Consider the following 16974-nt stretch of genomic DNA (forward strand, 5'->3'; position numbering starts at 1 on the left):
ACACTGAAGCTGGAGTTGATGCAAAATGCAATTAGACTGCTGTGGCATAATTCCACCAGCTAAATCCAAGGCTAAAGTTACTCATTGCCAATAGACTTCCAGAAAATTCAGAAGACACATAATGATACTTTTGATCAGTTGGTCTGAATGATATTTAAAAAAAAAAACACTCTTCATGATGCAGCGTTAGGATACGCAGGAAACTCCTTGTCGAAATGGATCTGCTTTGCTAGGTCAATCAATGGCTGCATCTGTGGAGGGCCCACACCCACACAAGAAATATATGGCTGTGGACCAGATTACAGGTAGCCCTCAATTTAAGACTGCAATGGAGAGCAAAATTTCTGTTGCTAAGGACAGCAGTTGATAAATGAGTCACACCCCATTTTATTATCTTTTTGCTACCGTTGTTAAGCGAATCATTGCGGTTGTTACGTAAATCATGTGATTGTTCAAGGGAACCTGGCTTCCCCGTTGATTTTGCTTGTCGGAGGTTCTCTAGGAAAGTTTGCAAATGACAATCCCAGGACCCTGGGACTCTGCAACCATCGTAAATATACTGCCGGTTGCCAAACAACCGAATTTTGGTCATGTGACTGTGGGGATGCTGCAATGGTTAAAAGTGGGACAACTGGTCATAAGTCATGTTTTTCAGGGTTCTTGTAGCTTTGAACGGTCACTAAATGAATGGTCATAAGTCAAGGACTACCCTGGTGTACGTTTTCTTCATGGTATTCCTCATTCTTTGGAACACACTCTTTCAGTTCATACCCTCTTAGGTTAACAGTTCAAATCTGGACTAATCAAGATGTCTTTGGCCCCAGTTGGTCTCAATTGAGGGCATCCAAACTCTGGCTACAAAATATGCACTGTTACATTTCATATTTTCTTTTATGTTGTGATGCCTCCAGAGCCCTTCAGGATTGAGGTGGTTTATAAATAGTGTGAAATACATATCTACAATTTTAAACAATTTGTTTAATAGAATGAATGGCAAAATGTACCTTAGCCCTTAGGCACTTAACCTGAGTTACATATCATTTTGTGTTCTTAAATAATGGTATTTCTCTCTTCTAGAAACTTCAGAAACTTCAATCCTTAATGTCAACTCAATTATAACTCAAAGCTCCAGAAACAGTAGCCTCCAAAACATGGAAAAGGTCAAAGCAACTAAGCCTGACTCGTAAATGAGATTTCTATTAGGAGCATTTGACAGCAACTTTCAACTGAAATGGCAATATAAGGAAAATATTCCACCTTAACTAAAATCTGGACCTCGATCCTGGCAGCTGATGACATATTTGGATATAATCCTCACAAGATTCCTACATTACAACTGCATTTCTGCAGACAAATGCCCACTGTATGCAAAGAGTTTGGCTCATAGCAGCTGTGGGCCTGTTCCAATACTGCTCTGCACACAAGGAATATCATTCAATCACAATGTTCTCCCCTGCTAAATAAAACAGACTTCCTACTGCAAGATGTGAGCAAGCTGAGGAAGGCCGTAACTCAGTGCTGACGGGTGTTCTTTGTACACAGAAAAGTCAGCTCCGCTTTCATTATCCAGCTTAACTTTCATTTTAAGAGTCTCTGATAGCAAGGGTGAGCAAAACCCTTGGCATGAACCCACCGTTTTCCTTAAATGTTCCTTATCATTTCACATTCAAGCACCTCCCCGTTCTCCAGTCTCCGTCATTCTCATTCGGCAGACCCAGATAAGAATGAATGTAGACCAACAATCCTTCTGACTTTATTTTGTCTTCATTTTATGCATGGCTCAGAATTAAGTCTGTGATCAAGAAAACTTAGTTCTTAGAGAGGTGTGGCCGGGAGTGTAGCTTTATCAACTCAAAAGAGCAGTTTATCCAGATATGGTTTGGGTCTGATATGAAGACAATGGTTCTAAGTAGCATGTCTGAGTCTTGAGGTCACAAGTTCCCACCATCGTCTCTTGTGGGATTCCACCACAAATTTAACATATAACTTAGCTTCCAAAAGCCTGATTATTTCCTTTTTTCTCTTGAGAATTTTCTTCTGGAAAGAAGGCCTTATGTTTCCTCAGAGTCCATCTAAAACTTACCTACACATTTAAGTTACAAATAAATCAAGGAAATCATTAGGTACATGGGACGTTGTGCTGTCAAAATGACCTAAATTCAGCCTTATCTGGGTTTTGATTGATTCCTGCCCGTTTAACATGCCCTGGCCTCACCCACTTTTGGGAATAAGGGCCCCCACACATCATTAAAGCCCAAACACTTCCTTCAATCTAAAAGAAGTTGCTCAGCCCACTTGAAGCTATCCAATGAGTTCTCAGTAAAGGTGAGGTTCAGAGCCAGGAGCCATCCGATTTGTAGTTCAGACTTGGAGTCATAATCCTACATTTTGTGTACGTGATACAAAGGGAGTGTTTTTTGTAACTCAGCATTTGAGCACTGAATGTTTAAAAAACCGTGTGGCTCTTGTTCATACTTGCTCTTTACAGATACTGGGACAATGCGAAAATCAGTTTATGAGTCATCTCAGTAAAGTGTTTGAGCTCTAAACTGAAATTGCCTGATCCAGGATGAAGAAGCATTGTCAGAACTGCTGGAGAGCGGGGTCACAATTGGAATAGTGGAGTCAACATGGTTTACTCAAGATCTACATAGAAAGAGATACATAGCAAGATGCAATAAACAAGCATAGCCATACCTTCTCAAAGTGAAGTGGCACCATATGACCAGATAAGAGGATGCTGTCTTTTTCAAGCTCCTCTCTTAGCTTTCCCAATTCTCGCTTCAGTTCTATCAACATTGTCTGATCTAAAAGACGTATTTAGTCCAAGTGAGATCATTTGAGATATATGGAATGAACAAAACAACTGCTTGTTTAAAGCCCTTTATATGTTCAATGATAACCTCCACCCACATTTTAATTAAGATCAGCAGAAGGACCTTTAGGAGCTAATGGAAGCAGTTTAGTTTTCTGACTACCCAGCTCTCCCCACAGAACCAGAGCACTTCCCCTGCCGCCATCCCAGCATGGCTTTTTTGGCAGCTTCCAAACTGAGTCTTCCGGCAGTGGCCGCTCTGGGCGTATGCTCTATGGTTGTACACTCTGGGAGTATGCTCTGCCGGCAGCCGACTCACAACCATAGAGCGTATGCCCAGAGCAGCCACTGCTGGAAGACTGAGTTTGGAAGCTGCCGAAAAAGCCATGCTGGGATGGCGGCAGCGGAGGTGCTCTGGCTCTGTGGGGAGAGTTGGGCCAGGGCATCATGAGGCTGGGAAGCCCGAGAGTGGGAGCAGAACAGCCGCTCGCGCAACCCCTTTCTTCAGCTGTGCAGAGCGCCATTCACTGGCATTTCGAAGGCTCCAAGACGCAAGAGCCAGGCGACTCACACGACTTGGCAATACCCTTAGGTCAGTGAATGGCGCTGTGCCCAGCTGGAAAGGGGGTTTGCCGGTGGCTGCTGTGCCCGGCTCTTTGGGAGCCCGCTCACAAGAGAGCAGCCACCCGGCAGCCCCCCTCTTCAACTGGGCACAGCGCTGCTCACCAACCTAGCGGTATCCTGAAGGCGGCAAGCAACGCAATCATCTTTGCCTCCCCCCCTGGTTCCCGCGGCTTGGCAACTTCAGGATACCGCTAGGTTGGTGAGCAGCGCTCTGCCTGGCCAGAAGTGGGGGGTTGTCCAGGGGGTTTATTTGCGGGGGAGGGCTTATATTTTTGCCCACCAGAAAAATGTGGCATGGCCTTATTATCAGGACATGTCGTATTTTTGGACAAACACGGTATCATTGATCTCATCGATTTCTTACTAGAGGCACTTGGTAATGTTGGAATCTCCTCATCCATAGTAGGGATATGCATCCCTTCACGTGGGTGGAAGGGTGGGAGATGCAACTCAAGGAGAACTTGGCAAGTGATAGCTTCAACTTCATCTTCATGAACACGCAGCCCGTGTGTCTCGGCAAAGAGGCGACCGGCAGACACAATGAAGGTCTTGTGAGTGGTCTATAAAAATCCAAAGATAGCTTTAGCAGAGTCAGAACCCAATATACCCCTTTTCCCCACTGAAACCCTAAGTTCTTATTTCTCATAATCAGCAATTGGAAGCATTGGGTGATCCTCCAAAAATAAATCCCCTACCATTCAGTTAATCCAACCCTCCCCTCTTATATGATCAATATATCACATCACATCACCTAATGCAGCTTGCAACTACGACTGCGAGAACCAGTGGGTTTAGGGACGGCATTCTCCAATCCTCCTTTGAACTATCCAAGGCAAGTTTGAAATGAACTAGTCTTTCTCTTGTTTCTCTTGTTGATTAAACATTTCTGGATTCATACTCTTGTTTTATGAAATCCTTCCATTCCCCACTATCCTGTCAAGAGCTGAAGAAGCTTCTTGGATGAGAAGCAAAACGTCTTCAAAAGAAAAATCAAGAAAGTCCAGTTGGCTCCTGAAAAAAGAACCTTTGGGACAGCCATGACCTGCATGACCGAGAATCTCTACAGACTACTCTTTTTAAGCTACCGTATTTTGGGGGGTATAAGACGCACTTTCCCTTTCCCTAAAAGTGGATGAAAATTTCGGGGCACTCTGCAGGGCTCTCTGCATATCCCATTTTTTGCCAAAAACAGGCCCATTTTGTTTTCCTCCTGTAAATCTAGGTGAGACTTCTAGTCCAGTGTGTCTTCTAGTCTGAAAAATATATTTCAGACTAGAAGACACATTTATAAATAAATGTATTTATTGTGAATTGCTTGCCATCGGTTCTAGGAAATAATAAAAACAAACAATTCTCATTCATTGAATATGTATGTGTGTATTCATGAGAGTGAATGTGTACTTTTACTTTTAGTATCCATTTTAACATTTACTTTTATCCTTTGAACATTAAAATGCGAGTGGTCACCCAACAGAGGAAATGTCTTGACCTTCCCTTGATGATGCTTACTGAGAAGACAAAATCTGCTCTCTTCTAGAATCCCCAGTTCCCAAGCTGAACAACTCACTCACATTATTGTAATCAAACTGGAGTTGCTTTGGGCATCGCTTGGATCCGGACCAGAAAGGAAATCCAGAGCTTGTCTCCTGGGGACAAAGGTAGATGGGGTCAGTCAGGAAGCCACATGGGGTGCAGGAAAGAAGTTCAAGGAAGGAAACTCCACTGATCAAAGGCTGGAACTGAGCCAGGTAAGTTTTGCAGCCTGAAGTAAGAAGATTTAGCCATGGAAGAGAGAATAAGTGCTCAGAAGTAGTAGATGTGGCTGGAAGGAACTATCTGTACCATCTGTATATTTTACTTGTATATATTTTAATTCCTCCAAAACATCCAGGGCCTCCTTCTGACAATACTGTTACATTCCATTAAGGGGCAAAAAAAGGTTATATAAAAGAACAATGCTTTAGCATCCAAAAGATAAGACGCATATAACCATGGTAGTATCACTTTCAGTAACATAAATTACAGTGTGAGGAAAAATGGGGAATGAAAGTGCAATGGAATCTGCAACTGAGGCCATGAAGCTACCAAAGAGCTCTAAGTTGAATGCATAAAATGGGGCCTTAGCTTTTTTTTTTACCCTTCCTTGAATCTTTTTATGAAAAGCCATGAAAAAACTGTGTATTATAATTCACAGATACAGTAATCCTTCAATGGCACTTTCAATCCTGAGTGGAAGGAACGTTGGTCCGACCTGAACGTTCTTCTCAGCGTGACACAGGAGGGTCCAGGAGTGGGTTGTTCAATCCTTATTTGCCCAAGAGACTGAGTCAGAATTTAAGCCACGCCTCCAGCTTCCTCTGCTGATATCCAATTCCGAAGAGGCGCAGCTCCAACTAGAGAAACAAAAGAAGAACAGGCCCTGCCCGCAGCATTAGTAGCCCCCAGGGACACGGACCTAACCAAAAAACAATAACTAGGGTGGGACCTGGTCCGTCCTGCGCCACGCTGAGAAGAACTTTCAGGTAGGACCAAAGTTCCTTCTCCAGCTGATGGCACAGGAGGGTCCAGGAGTGGGACATACCAAAGTGACAGTCCCTAGGCGGGAACTCACTGGTCGTGGTACCCGAGGGCACATCTACTCCTTGCAGCACCCTATGCCCAAATGATGCCTCCGCAGATGCGAACGCATCCAATCTGTAGTGCTTAATGAAAGGTGAGGGGGAAACCCACGTTGCAGCTCTACAAACGTCCTCGATCGGAGCCTGAGTGTTCCATGCGGCCGTGATCGCCGCACTCCTAGTTGAATGAGCCATTATCCCCTGGGGCACCGGCTTGCCCTTCGCCTCATAAGCTCTGGCAATACAAGCTCGCAACCAGCGTCCAATAATAGAAGAGGACACCCGTGAACCCATGGCAGAAGGCTGGAAAGAGACAAACAATCCCTCCATTTTTCTGTGGGGTGCCGTTCTCCGTATGTAAAAATTGGCTGGAGGCAATAACGGGGGTTAAAATAGAATGGAAACCTGAAATTTTTTTATTGGGAATAATGTTTGCGAAATACAAAAAAGAAATCCAGTATTTAATATTACATATAATTATGGCGGCAAGGACTGCTTTTGCCCAGAAATGGAAAAACAAACTAACTCCAAGTGAAAATGAAATAATAAGAAAGGTTATGAACTGTGCTGAAATGGACAAATTAACCGAAGAAATTCAGGGAAAATAAGAATCAGAATTCTATCAGATATGGGATAAATGGTATAGGTGGATGGAGGAAAGAAACAAGAATCAATGAAGAAATATAACAAAACTCAAAAATAATAGTTATGAGTAAAATAAGAGAGTTAAGAATGGTGAAATCCAAATGAAATATAATAGAAGGGGAAATAAGGTGAGCGGTATTGATTGATAATTGCTATTAGAAAAAACAGGAAGCTCCTGTTTGTATTGCATTGTGTAAATGTGTTGTACGTCTAAGTTTTGTGTGTGTGTATTTTACATGTTTGTTAATAAAATTGAAAAAACAAAAAGAGGACACCCGTGAACCCATGGCAGAAGGCTGGAAGGAGACAAACAATGCCTCCATTTTTCTGTGGGGCGCCGTTCTCTGTATGTAGATACGGAGGGCCCTCCACATGTCCAGCTTGTCCCAAGATTTCTCCTGTCTATGAGAGGGGTTGGGACAGAAGTCCGGCAAAATTAATTCCTGAGCCCTATGAAAGTAGGAGTTAATCTTTGGAATAAAGGTGGAATTAAGTCTCAGAACCACTGTGATAGGCTGGAAAATACAAAGGTTCTCCCTGACAGAGAGGGCACCTAACTCTGAAATCCTCCTAGCCGATGTGATGGCGACCAGGAAAACCACCTTTAATGTGAGGAACTGCAAGGATACAGTCCTCAGTGGTTCAAAAGGAGGATCCACTAGGGCCAGGAGGACCGTGGACAAATCCCAAGAGGGGAACCTGTGAACTACCGGGGCCCGAAAATTTGCCACCCTTCCGTAGAAACCTCTTCATCATCAGATGACGGCCCAGGCTCTCCCGGCCATCCAAGACCAGGACAGTCAACAGGGCCCAGACTTGTCTCTGAAGTGTGTTATGGGCTAACCCCTTATCAAGCTCATCCTGAAGGGAGTCCAGAATATTCAGGAGCGAGGAACGTTTGGGATCCACATGTGCCTTACGGCACCAAGTACAAAAGGTGGACCATATGGCGTTATAAATCCTGGTCGTGGCAGGGCGTCTGGACGCCACAATGGTTCTTATCACTCATGAGGAGAACCTTGCCTCTCTCAGGATCTCCCTCTCAAATAACAGGCGGTCAACTGGAGCCATTGCAGCTCCGGATGGATCAGGACCCCCTGGCGTAAAGATATCTTCTCCTGCGGGATTCTCCAGGATTTGGCAATGGACAGACCTAACAGGTCCGCAAAGCAAGCCCTGCATGGCCAGTATGGGGCAACCATGATTACCTCCACCCTTTCCTTCACTATCTTTCCCAACACCCCTGGAATCAGTGGGAGGGGGGGAATGCATAAAGCAGACCCCGGGGACACCTGCTGCATAGGGCACTGCTTCCCTCCGCTCCCCGAGTCGGGAACTGCATTAAAAACCTGGGGAGCTAGGCATTTTCCGGAGATGCAAAGAGGTCTACCACTGGCCATCCGAATCTGCTGCAGATCTCCTCAAACAGTTCTGGTTCCAGCCACTCCGTCTGGTCCACTGTGGCCCTGCTGAGCCAATCCGCCTAGTGGTTCACGTCTCCGGATGTATTCTGCCTTGATGGACAACAGGTGCCTTTCCGCCCAATGGCCCAGGCGCTGAGATTCCACCCAGAGGGCTCTGAAGTGAGTCCCCCCTTGCCTGTTTATGTGCGCCTTCGTGGCTACGTTGTCCATCTACAAGGGCCTGAAAGTGTCGAAGGGCCAGATGAGCCACATGCAGTTCCAGCCAGTTTATGTTATGTATAAGGTCCCGAGGAGATCACCGACCTTAGGCCAGCTGTGTCCCCAACAATGCCCCCCAGCCATAAAGGCTCGCATCTGTGGTCAGGGTAAGTCCCTCCGGCTCCCTGAACCCACACCCTCTGGTTAGCGCTGGTGAAGTCCACCACCTCAGGGAGAGCCTCACGTGGGGGTGTACTCGAACCTGGAAGGACGAGGCACTGCGCTTGCTCCTTTGGTATGGGAGCAAGAACCACTGGAAGGTTCTAGCATGGAGCCTCGCCCATGGAACAAGATCTATGCATGAAATCATCTCCCCCAACAACTGGGATAAGGTCACTATGAGTACATGCCGTTCTCTCTGCACGTAGTTGACCAGTTTTACCAGGCTAGCCTTATGATCCTGGGTCAAGAAAACCATACCGGAGGAGGAATCTATAATTGCTCCCAAATGCAACAGTCTGGTAGATGGTCGCATGTGGCTCTTCTGGAAGTTTACTGAAAACCCATACCTCTGCAGGGTCTCCACTGTTAGGTTTAGGTCTTGAAGGGACCTCTCTGGCAACTCCGCCTGGAGGAGGATATCATCTAAATAACAATGAAGCCTAATCGGAACCGTTCTGAGATGGGCAGCCAGGGCTGCCAGGACCTTTCTCTGCATCCTGTGTGATCGAGCAACCGGATCCTGGATGCGCCCGCAGTTGACCACCATCAGCTCTGCGTCCGCCTGGTCAGAAGGCTGACCCTGGAGGGCTACACCATGTGCAATGGCTTGATGAATAAGAAATTGAATGTTATCCGGTAAGTCCTCAAAATCACCAATGTCATGACTAGGCCCAGGCCTGGGTGCCAGCTGGTGCCTATGCCCCGTGTCAGGAACAGGCATAATGCGTGTAGGCGGATGGTACTTGCCTTCCTCGTCCTCCACCTCTGAGAGTGGAGGTGAGATCGAACAGGCCCTTGGGGATCCAGAGACCCTTGAAGGGAAAGGGGATGGAGAAAGTGGAGCCGCCCTCAGATGGGTGTGCGTGAACCTTACCGAGGGCAAAGGGGCCTTATCTCCGCCTACCTGCTTGGCCTTCTCCCCATCTCCTGCGTCCCCTTGCCTGGAAGGAGCTTGCTTCACCAGTGAAGGAGGATCCCGTGGGGAACCCTTTCTCTTCTTGGAGCTCTTTGAAGGAGCTGCAGAGGTCGCCCCAGAGCTACTTTCACCACAGGAATCAGCCATGGTCTTGCAAATTCTCTGCCCAAGGCCGCAACTGACCAGTTCAACAACCAGCACAGCGACAAAACTCCTGTTGTTGATCTGCGACTGACCTCACTGGAGCCTGCAGTCGCAATGAGCCTAGTGGCAGAGAAAAAAGGTGAAACAAAATGGCCACCGACCATGTGACTCCCCCCAGAGGTTCAACAAAATGGCCACCACCTCATGGCCCCTAAAAAAATGGCCACTGCCATGAGGACCTACCCAAGATGGCCACCACCCAAGGAGCTCTCCCAGAATGGCCGCCTTCAGGGCCCTGTACTCACAAGAGAGAAGCCTCCGGACAAAAACCAATGGTGCGGGCGAGCAAACGGCCCTGAGATCCTCCGGTCGGCCACGCAGCCCTCTGCAATTAACAGCCAGCGCCGATCGCACCCTCCTGTCGTTCCGGAACATTTGCAGCTATGCAGGAACACCGGCATGTCGCACACGCGCTCCTTGCACTCGCAGCCTTGATGTCTGCCCGCTGCAGCCCCTGAGAGCCAGCGGCAACGCAGGGTAACCTCCCTGGCCCGCTCACGAGCCAGTAATCGGAAGCAATTTAAACGGAGCAGCAATGGACTCCGATGGCCGGCCCAGCCGGAGCTTGCCTGCAAGGAACCTGGGACCTCCAGCAGGGTCAAGCCCATACAATTAGCTACTCTAGCACAAGCAGATGGAAGAAAGAACTTGTGAGCCAAATTCAGACACCTTCCATCTAGTAGCAACATCAATTTAATAAAAAAAAAATCAAACTATTCTAGGAAAGAAAACCAATTTTCACTAACAGCAAAGGTTTTTTACATCTCTTTTCAGGCAAGACTGAGTCGGAATTGGATATCAGCAGAGGAAGCTGGAGGCGTGGCTTAAATTCTGACTCAGTCTCTTGGGCAAATAAGGATTGAACAACCCACTCCTACTCCTGGACCCTCCTGCGCCATTAGCTGGAGAATTCACAGGTATCAAAGAAGCCACCTTTACATTAAGCATCTGGGTTTCCACAAAAATGTACAGTAATACCCTCTGATTCTCTCTTTTTATTTTCCTCTCAACCAAGCCAACAAAATCACTTTCTGTGTTTTAGGTATTAGTATAACTAAAAGAACAAAATCACTTTCTGTGTTTTAGGTATTAGTATAACAAAAAGAAAAAAGAAGCAGCATGAGTTCTTTTCGTAGAGCGTGTGCATTCCTGCAGGGCTAAAAAATGCTTCCTTTTATTTTCTATTTATAGTTAACACCATTTGCAAAATTACACCATCACCATTGTATGGAGAGAGATATAATGGTTATGGGTTAACTACATACAGGGCAGATTGTTCCTAATCTTCTCAGAAGGTGTCAGATAATCTGTAGTAGGAAATATGGGAAGAGGGCTCTCTCCGTACTACCGGAACATCCTACATAGAAAGGGAATGGCTACCTTGAATTTTGCTTCACCATAACAAGAGGAAGACAGCGAGATGCAGGACCGCTATGGAAACTGTTCTAGGTTGAGTCCTTAGCCTGGGCATCTCGACTCTCTGCTTTGAATATACAGGACTACTTCTCTCTCTTTTGATTACTGTTTGCCATTTGATTCAGATCCTATTAGGTTCTTATTCTTCTGAAGTTTTTCTGAAAAACTATAGGCAAATTATTTTCAGGATCTCCACCTAGGGCCGTAATGGTAAACCTATGGCACGTGTGCCAGTGGTAGCACGCAGAGCCCTCTCTGTGGGCACGCGTGCCATCGCCAGCTGCTCTTCTGGTTTCGCCAGCCAGCTGGTCTTCGCGGGTGCTGGAGTGCCAGAAAACAGCCAAAAAACAGGTCATTTTTCAGGCTGTTTTGGGGTTGTTTTCTAGGCTGTTTTTCTTTGCTGGTGCCAGAGCGGCCAGCTGGTCTTCACAGGTGTCATAGCGCCAAAAAATGGCCTGAAAGTTGCCCAAAAAACTGCCTGAAAGTTGCCTGAAAAACAGCCAAAAAAAGGCATGTGAGCGCCGTCCAGCTAGTCTTTGGGGTTGTGGGACTCTGGTGTGTGCATGCGCACACATGCACGCCCATTCCAGTTTGGGCACTCGGTGCCGAAAACGTTCGCCATCACTGCGCTAGGGTGTATGAGTTATTTTATGACCATGGGCTTCTACCCAAAGAAGCAGCAAGAGTAAATGTTTGCGGAGCTAAGTCTGTAAGAAGCAATGCCTCCAAAGATGAGACCAGCACTTTCTGGAATGAGTTTTGATTAAGTTGGAAGCCTCTGCAAAATAAATGTGTATTCCATCCAAAGAAGGGCAGAGGGAGGAGGATCCTCCCTTGAACTTGAGCCGTTCCCACTTCACTTGCTGCACTGTGCTGGCAAGAAGCTAGGAAGTAGTTGAGGGTAAAAAGGATATGCTCATGTCTCACATGTTCAGGTGGAAAGTTGTACAGCAACTGCAGGATGTCATGACAGAAAAGACGCTCCCAAAGTTTCCGGGCCCAGGCCACGCAGTCTCGCCAGCAGTGTGGCCACTCCTGAAGACTCATCTTCACTAGGTTCAGCATCTCCAAAGCCTCCACGTCTGCTTTCTCAAAGCAGGTGGGATCCCTGGAATTAAAGGTAGACACTGTGGTTGGATTAAAGAAAATATTCAGCTATTTTATTTCTTAAGTATAGGAAATCTTCACCAAATATCCATAGGCCTCTCAAAACAACCAGATCTCCTTGTTTAATTATTCTAAGAACAACTATTGTTTAGTGATAAAGTATCTATTAAACACCCCCTGTCCGTGCCCCTGCTAGTAGAATAAAACATCAACTTGATCCCCAACACTACCTATTCATGATTCTTCCGCACACACACAATATTTATCCATCTTTGACAAGATCTAGTTTTTCACTCACCTCAGAAATTTATTAGTATTCTCTGCTCTTCCTTTGAAAAGACCCTCAAATTGATTTCGGGCCCACTGGAAAAGATGGAGATGAAGTGGTTTTCAGGAATCTATTGTGCTCTTTGTAAATGCATTAAGCCTGTGCATTGACTCAGAAGCAAGAGCAGTTACGATCGGCAAGATGCACTCCCAAATAGCCAGTACTGGATAGCAGGCTCTGAGTATCTTGCCTGCCAGTATTTTGGGGGCTAAGTGGGCCAACACAGACCACTGACCCCTCGAGGCTGGTATTTACTCCTCTGATCTAGATATAAGGGCTCCCCAATCAAATGGTCAGGCAGAAATTTCCTCCATTGGAAGCGAAGGGGAATCAAACAGGGGCATGAAAAGCCTCGGGATCCTGAAATCTGGAAAGGGCTGCCCTTGCTGCCTCTGTTCTGTGAACTGGGAAGAAACAGCTGAAGATTTGCTTGAGGTGAAGAATTCTGGCTTAGCTTATGGGTGAAACAGCTGGGCCCTATCTCCTGTCGTCACACCACTAACAGCCATCCTAGTTTTTGCCCAGCCACCTGGAAACAGTAAATGAAGCTAAAAGGGCAAGTCAGAAAAAGGGAGTTCCCCCTCTTTCAAGGATGGCTCAGCTGGAGAGAAAGGGAAGGGTCTGGAGCAGAAGCTGCAGAGTTGATGAGGGGCAGAACAGGGGTGAAATCCAGCAGGTTCTAACAGGTTCTGGAGAACCAGTAGCGGAAATTTTGAGCAGTTTGGAGAACCAGCAAATGCCACCACTGGCTGGCCCAAGTGGGGTGGGAATGGAGATTTTGCAGTATCCTTCCCCTGCCACACCCACCAAGCCACTCCCACAGAACTGGTAGCACAAAAATTTGAATGTGGACCTGTACCTGAATGGTGTGCTGGATGGTGGTGGGGTAATAGCGCAGAGTGCAGAGAGGGAGCGTTCTACTGTCCTTATCCTGACTTTGTCCATGTGTCTTTGTCAGGTAAGGCACGAAGACTAGGGCGTGTCCCTTGGTGCCATCGGTCCCAGAATCGAGCAAAGGCTTGAGGTAGCACAGACATATTTCGCCCACATCGTTTCCTGCAGGGGGAAGAAAAGGGGGAAGCCTAAAGCGTTGCGCACACGAAGATTCTGCTTCCATAGCTCCAATCAGTCAATCCGAATAGAGCTGGAAGAAGAGTTGGAGATGTTCTAGTCCAGCCCCCTGCTCAAGCAGGAAACACTATACCACTTCAGACAAGAGACTGTCCAGTCTCTTCTTAAAAACCTCCAGTGGTGATAAAGTACCTACAGCTTCAGAAGGCAAACTGTTCCACTGGTTTATTGTCTTGTTAAGAAGTTTCTCCTTAGTTCCAGGTTGCTTCTCTCTTTCATTATGTAGTTTCCATCCATTATTTCTTGTCCTGCCTACAAGTACTTTGATAAATAAGTTGGCCCTCTCCTCTTTGTGGCAGCCCTTAAAATACTGGAGTGCTGCTATCATCCCTGGTCCTTCTTTTCTCTAAATTAGCCAAATCCAAATCCTGCAACGCTTCTTCATTTTTTAATCTCCAGCTAACTAACTCGTAGGAGAGAAAGAAGTCTCTGTGGCTTGCTGAAGTCACTTTCCTTTGAAAGTTTGAGGAAATCAAAGTTGCAGGCAAAAAACCGAACTGATTGCCTCATGTCTTCCCTCATTCTCTGAAGAAGAGAACTAGAAGAACAGCAAGACAAAATTCAAATGATATAAATGCTATAAATTTAGAAATAAGCATTCCTTATAAAGGCCATGTTTTGAATATTCTGAATCATGGTATGAGTGATGGATAATTATTATGCAAATTTAAGTGATTATTTATGTGCTCTCAATTCAATCTTGACTAATGACTCCATAGACCACGGGTGTCCAAACTTGGGAACATTAAGACTTGTGGACTTCAACTCCCAGAATTCCCCAGCCAGTGCTGGCTGGGGAATTCTGGGAGTTGGAAATCCACAAGTCTTAACGTTCCCAAGTTTGGACATCCCTGCCATAGACAATGCTCACCAATCCACCTTCAATAAAAATCCTAGAGTTCTTCAAATAATTTTTTGCAGTAATTGACTGTCCAACTACCTGATACATTGTTTTTCCTTCCTCCTTCCAAGTTTAACAGGGATATGTATCTATGTGTGTGAGAGACAGATATTCAATCAAGCATCAACTACCACCCCATGCAAAAATATTTGGGTTTCTGCTTGTGGGTCATTGTCTCAAAGGTGTAGTCAGTTTTTATTTGTTCCACGACCAATTTATTATTATTTTTCTTGCAGTTCATGGTACATTTAGTAATCGTTTCCAAATCTATCATTCTAGAACTAGAACTGATGATGTTACCTAGTTTGAGTAATGAAACGTCTGCAAGAAACGTACAGGGGTTACTCCTTTCAAGTTTCTCAGTCAGTACTGTATGGTCATTGGCGATGATGGGCGGCATTAGAGTTTCCAATTTATCCAGGAGCAATTATGTTATGGAAGTCTGGAACATTTACCCTGGGAGACTCATACCCATTATGATTGAAGGACTCACTGGCTTGAAAGCTGTCGAGGGCACTGGCTACACCATCCAAGCCCAAGAAGAAGTTGTCCCCATAGAAGTGTTGTGTGTCAAGCCCAACCTGATTTTGCTGAGCTTCTACATTAATATTAGGATTCATACGTCTTATGGCAGCTGCAGCCACTTCTGACTTCTGCTTCTATAGAAACAAGGGAAACATGATTAGATCTAAGATTGAAATTGGTCATTGACCAACGTGCAGAAATAGAAGTCAGGTCAGAAAACAGACATTCTTCATTTACATTAAAAGTCAATTTGCTAGTATTCGGACTTGCAGCAAATCTCAAGAGTTTCTAAAGTTACCAACTCTTCCTTCTCCCAATTTCCCCCCCGCCATCTTGTCTGCATGACTTACAGATACATCTTCTGACCGAAATAGGAACTGCCTGTTCAGGTTGGACGTTTCAATGATGTCCATGTCTGTCACAGTGATCTTCCCACCCTCGCCAGCAGCCAAGCCAATCATTGCGAAATTCTTCAAGAGTTCACAGCCAATCGCACCTGCTCCTACCTAAAAAAGTTGTTCGTAATAAGACTGTTTGAGACTCCCATGACATTTTGGAACAATATCAAAAACTGGAGATAGCTCCTCAAATTACTGTATATATGATTGTTCTTACCCACACTTCCCGTATATCTTTTCTCCATCTGCATGCTATTAGTCTAATCCTCATGCAATTTGAATAAAACATGTGTGGCAGTGGTGGGATTCAAATAATTTAACAGCTGGTTCTCTGCCCTAATAATTTCTTCCGACAACCAGTTCACCAAACTGCTTAGAAACTTAACCAGTTCTCCTGAAGTGGTGCGAACTGGCTGAATCCCACCGCTGATGTGTGGCAATTACAAAGCCTAAACAGAAGTATTCACACAAGAAAATTGCTATCAAAGTCCAAAAACTTTCTGAATACAATTCTGGGAAAAAGAATAGAAATGACATACAGAATGATTCTCCCATTTTGAAAATAAAACTCCTGATCACATTTTATATTATAGATCTCAATTTGCCCAAAATCTTAAAAAAAAAAAAAAACCTATGAGAAACCCATGATTTTAGTATGTTTCCATTATAGCTCATACACTAGACTAACTCTTAATTCTGCCATGGAATAAGCACAGACAAGAAATTCCACAAATTCGTGGGATCCATATGTCAATTCATCTATTGTGTGAAACGTATAAGAACTATGCAACGGCCTTAAAACAAGAAAAAGGAGTAAAACCAGGATGCAACCTCAACCCAACCCTCTTTTATCTTATAAATCAACTATTTACCAGTCATTTCTAAAATGGCTGTGAAGTCCAGGATTACCAGAATGTGACTCAGCAGCACAAAGCCTGTTATATAGTGGTGATCTCACACACTCCCTTCGATAATAGAGTCATGCAAATGAACAAAAGGAAAGATTTTGCAGAATGTGAATGTATCTGGCAAAAATATATGTTGGTTCCTGTCTATTTTTCCAAAATATTCTCATGAAAGCTAGAGATTTGATCAATGTCAATCCTTCTAGGCTTGTTTGTTTCCTTCCTGGTCTAAATTACTTAGGGAACCATGTTGAATTTCCCATAAATCTTTGTAGTCACATCTGCAAAAAGTGATATGCTATAATTTAAGACGTCATTACCACTGCTATAATAATTTTGTCCCATTATCTAATGGGAATAGTTTCAACATCTGGAGTCTTTCTTCAATAATCAGGAATCTGTTAATTAGGATAAAATCTGATATCTACAGCAGCAGTTCTGCCAGCAAATGATGTTACTACCACCACCACCTCCCCCCAAAAAACAGAACCCAACAAAACCAATAACAGCTGCAGGAAGAATCTAAGCCTCATAATAGACAAATAATAATTCTTGCTTTGGTGTCCCCCTCTCAGACTAAAAACGATCAAATGCTCC

The 16974-nt window shown here is 45.0% G+C and overlaps 1 protein-coding gene across 2 annotated transcripts in view; it reads right to left on the bottom strand.

The window, feature by feature from the left end:
* UBA7 (ubiquitin like modifier activating enzyme 7) overlaps nt 1-16974 on the bottom strand; it is a 69918-nt gene that overhangs the window by 14482 nt on the left and 38462 nt on the right. For both annotated transcript variants that reach the window (XM_081970985.1, XM_081970984.1), the window contains exons 13-20: nt 15425-15580; nt 15043-15208; nt 13377-13573; nt 12488-12552; nt 12010-12190; nt 5011-5085; nt 3804-3999; nt 2698-2807 (exon numbers count right to left, since the gene is read on the bottom strand). In XM_081970985.1, the coding sequence (XP_081827111.1) occupies nt 2698-2807; nt 3804-3999; nt 5011-5085; nt 12010-12190; nt 12488-12552; nt 13377-13573; nt 15043-15208; nt 15425-15580 (1146 nt within the window). The remainder of the gene's footprint in view (nt 1-2697; nt 2808-3803; nt 4000-5010; nt 5086-12009; nt 12191-12487; nt 12553-13376; nt 13574-15042; nt 15209-15424; nt 15581-16974) is intronic.

Source organism: Natrix helvetica, assembly GCF_964273705.1.
Source record: "Natrix helvetica genome assembly, chromosome: 1".
Lineage (NCBI taxonomy): Eukaryota > Metazoa > Chordata > Lepidosauria > Squamata > Natricidae > Natrix > Natrix helvetica.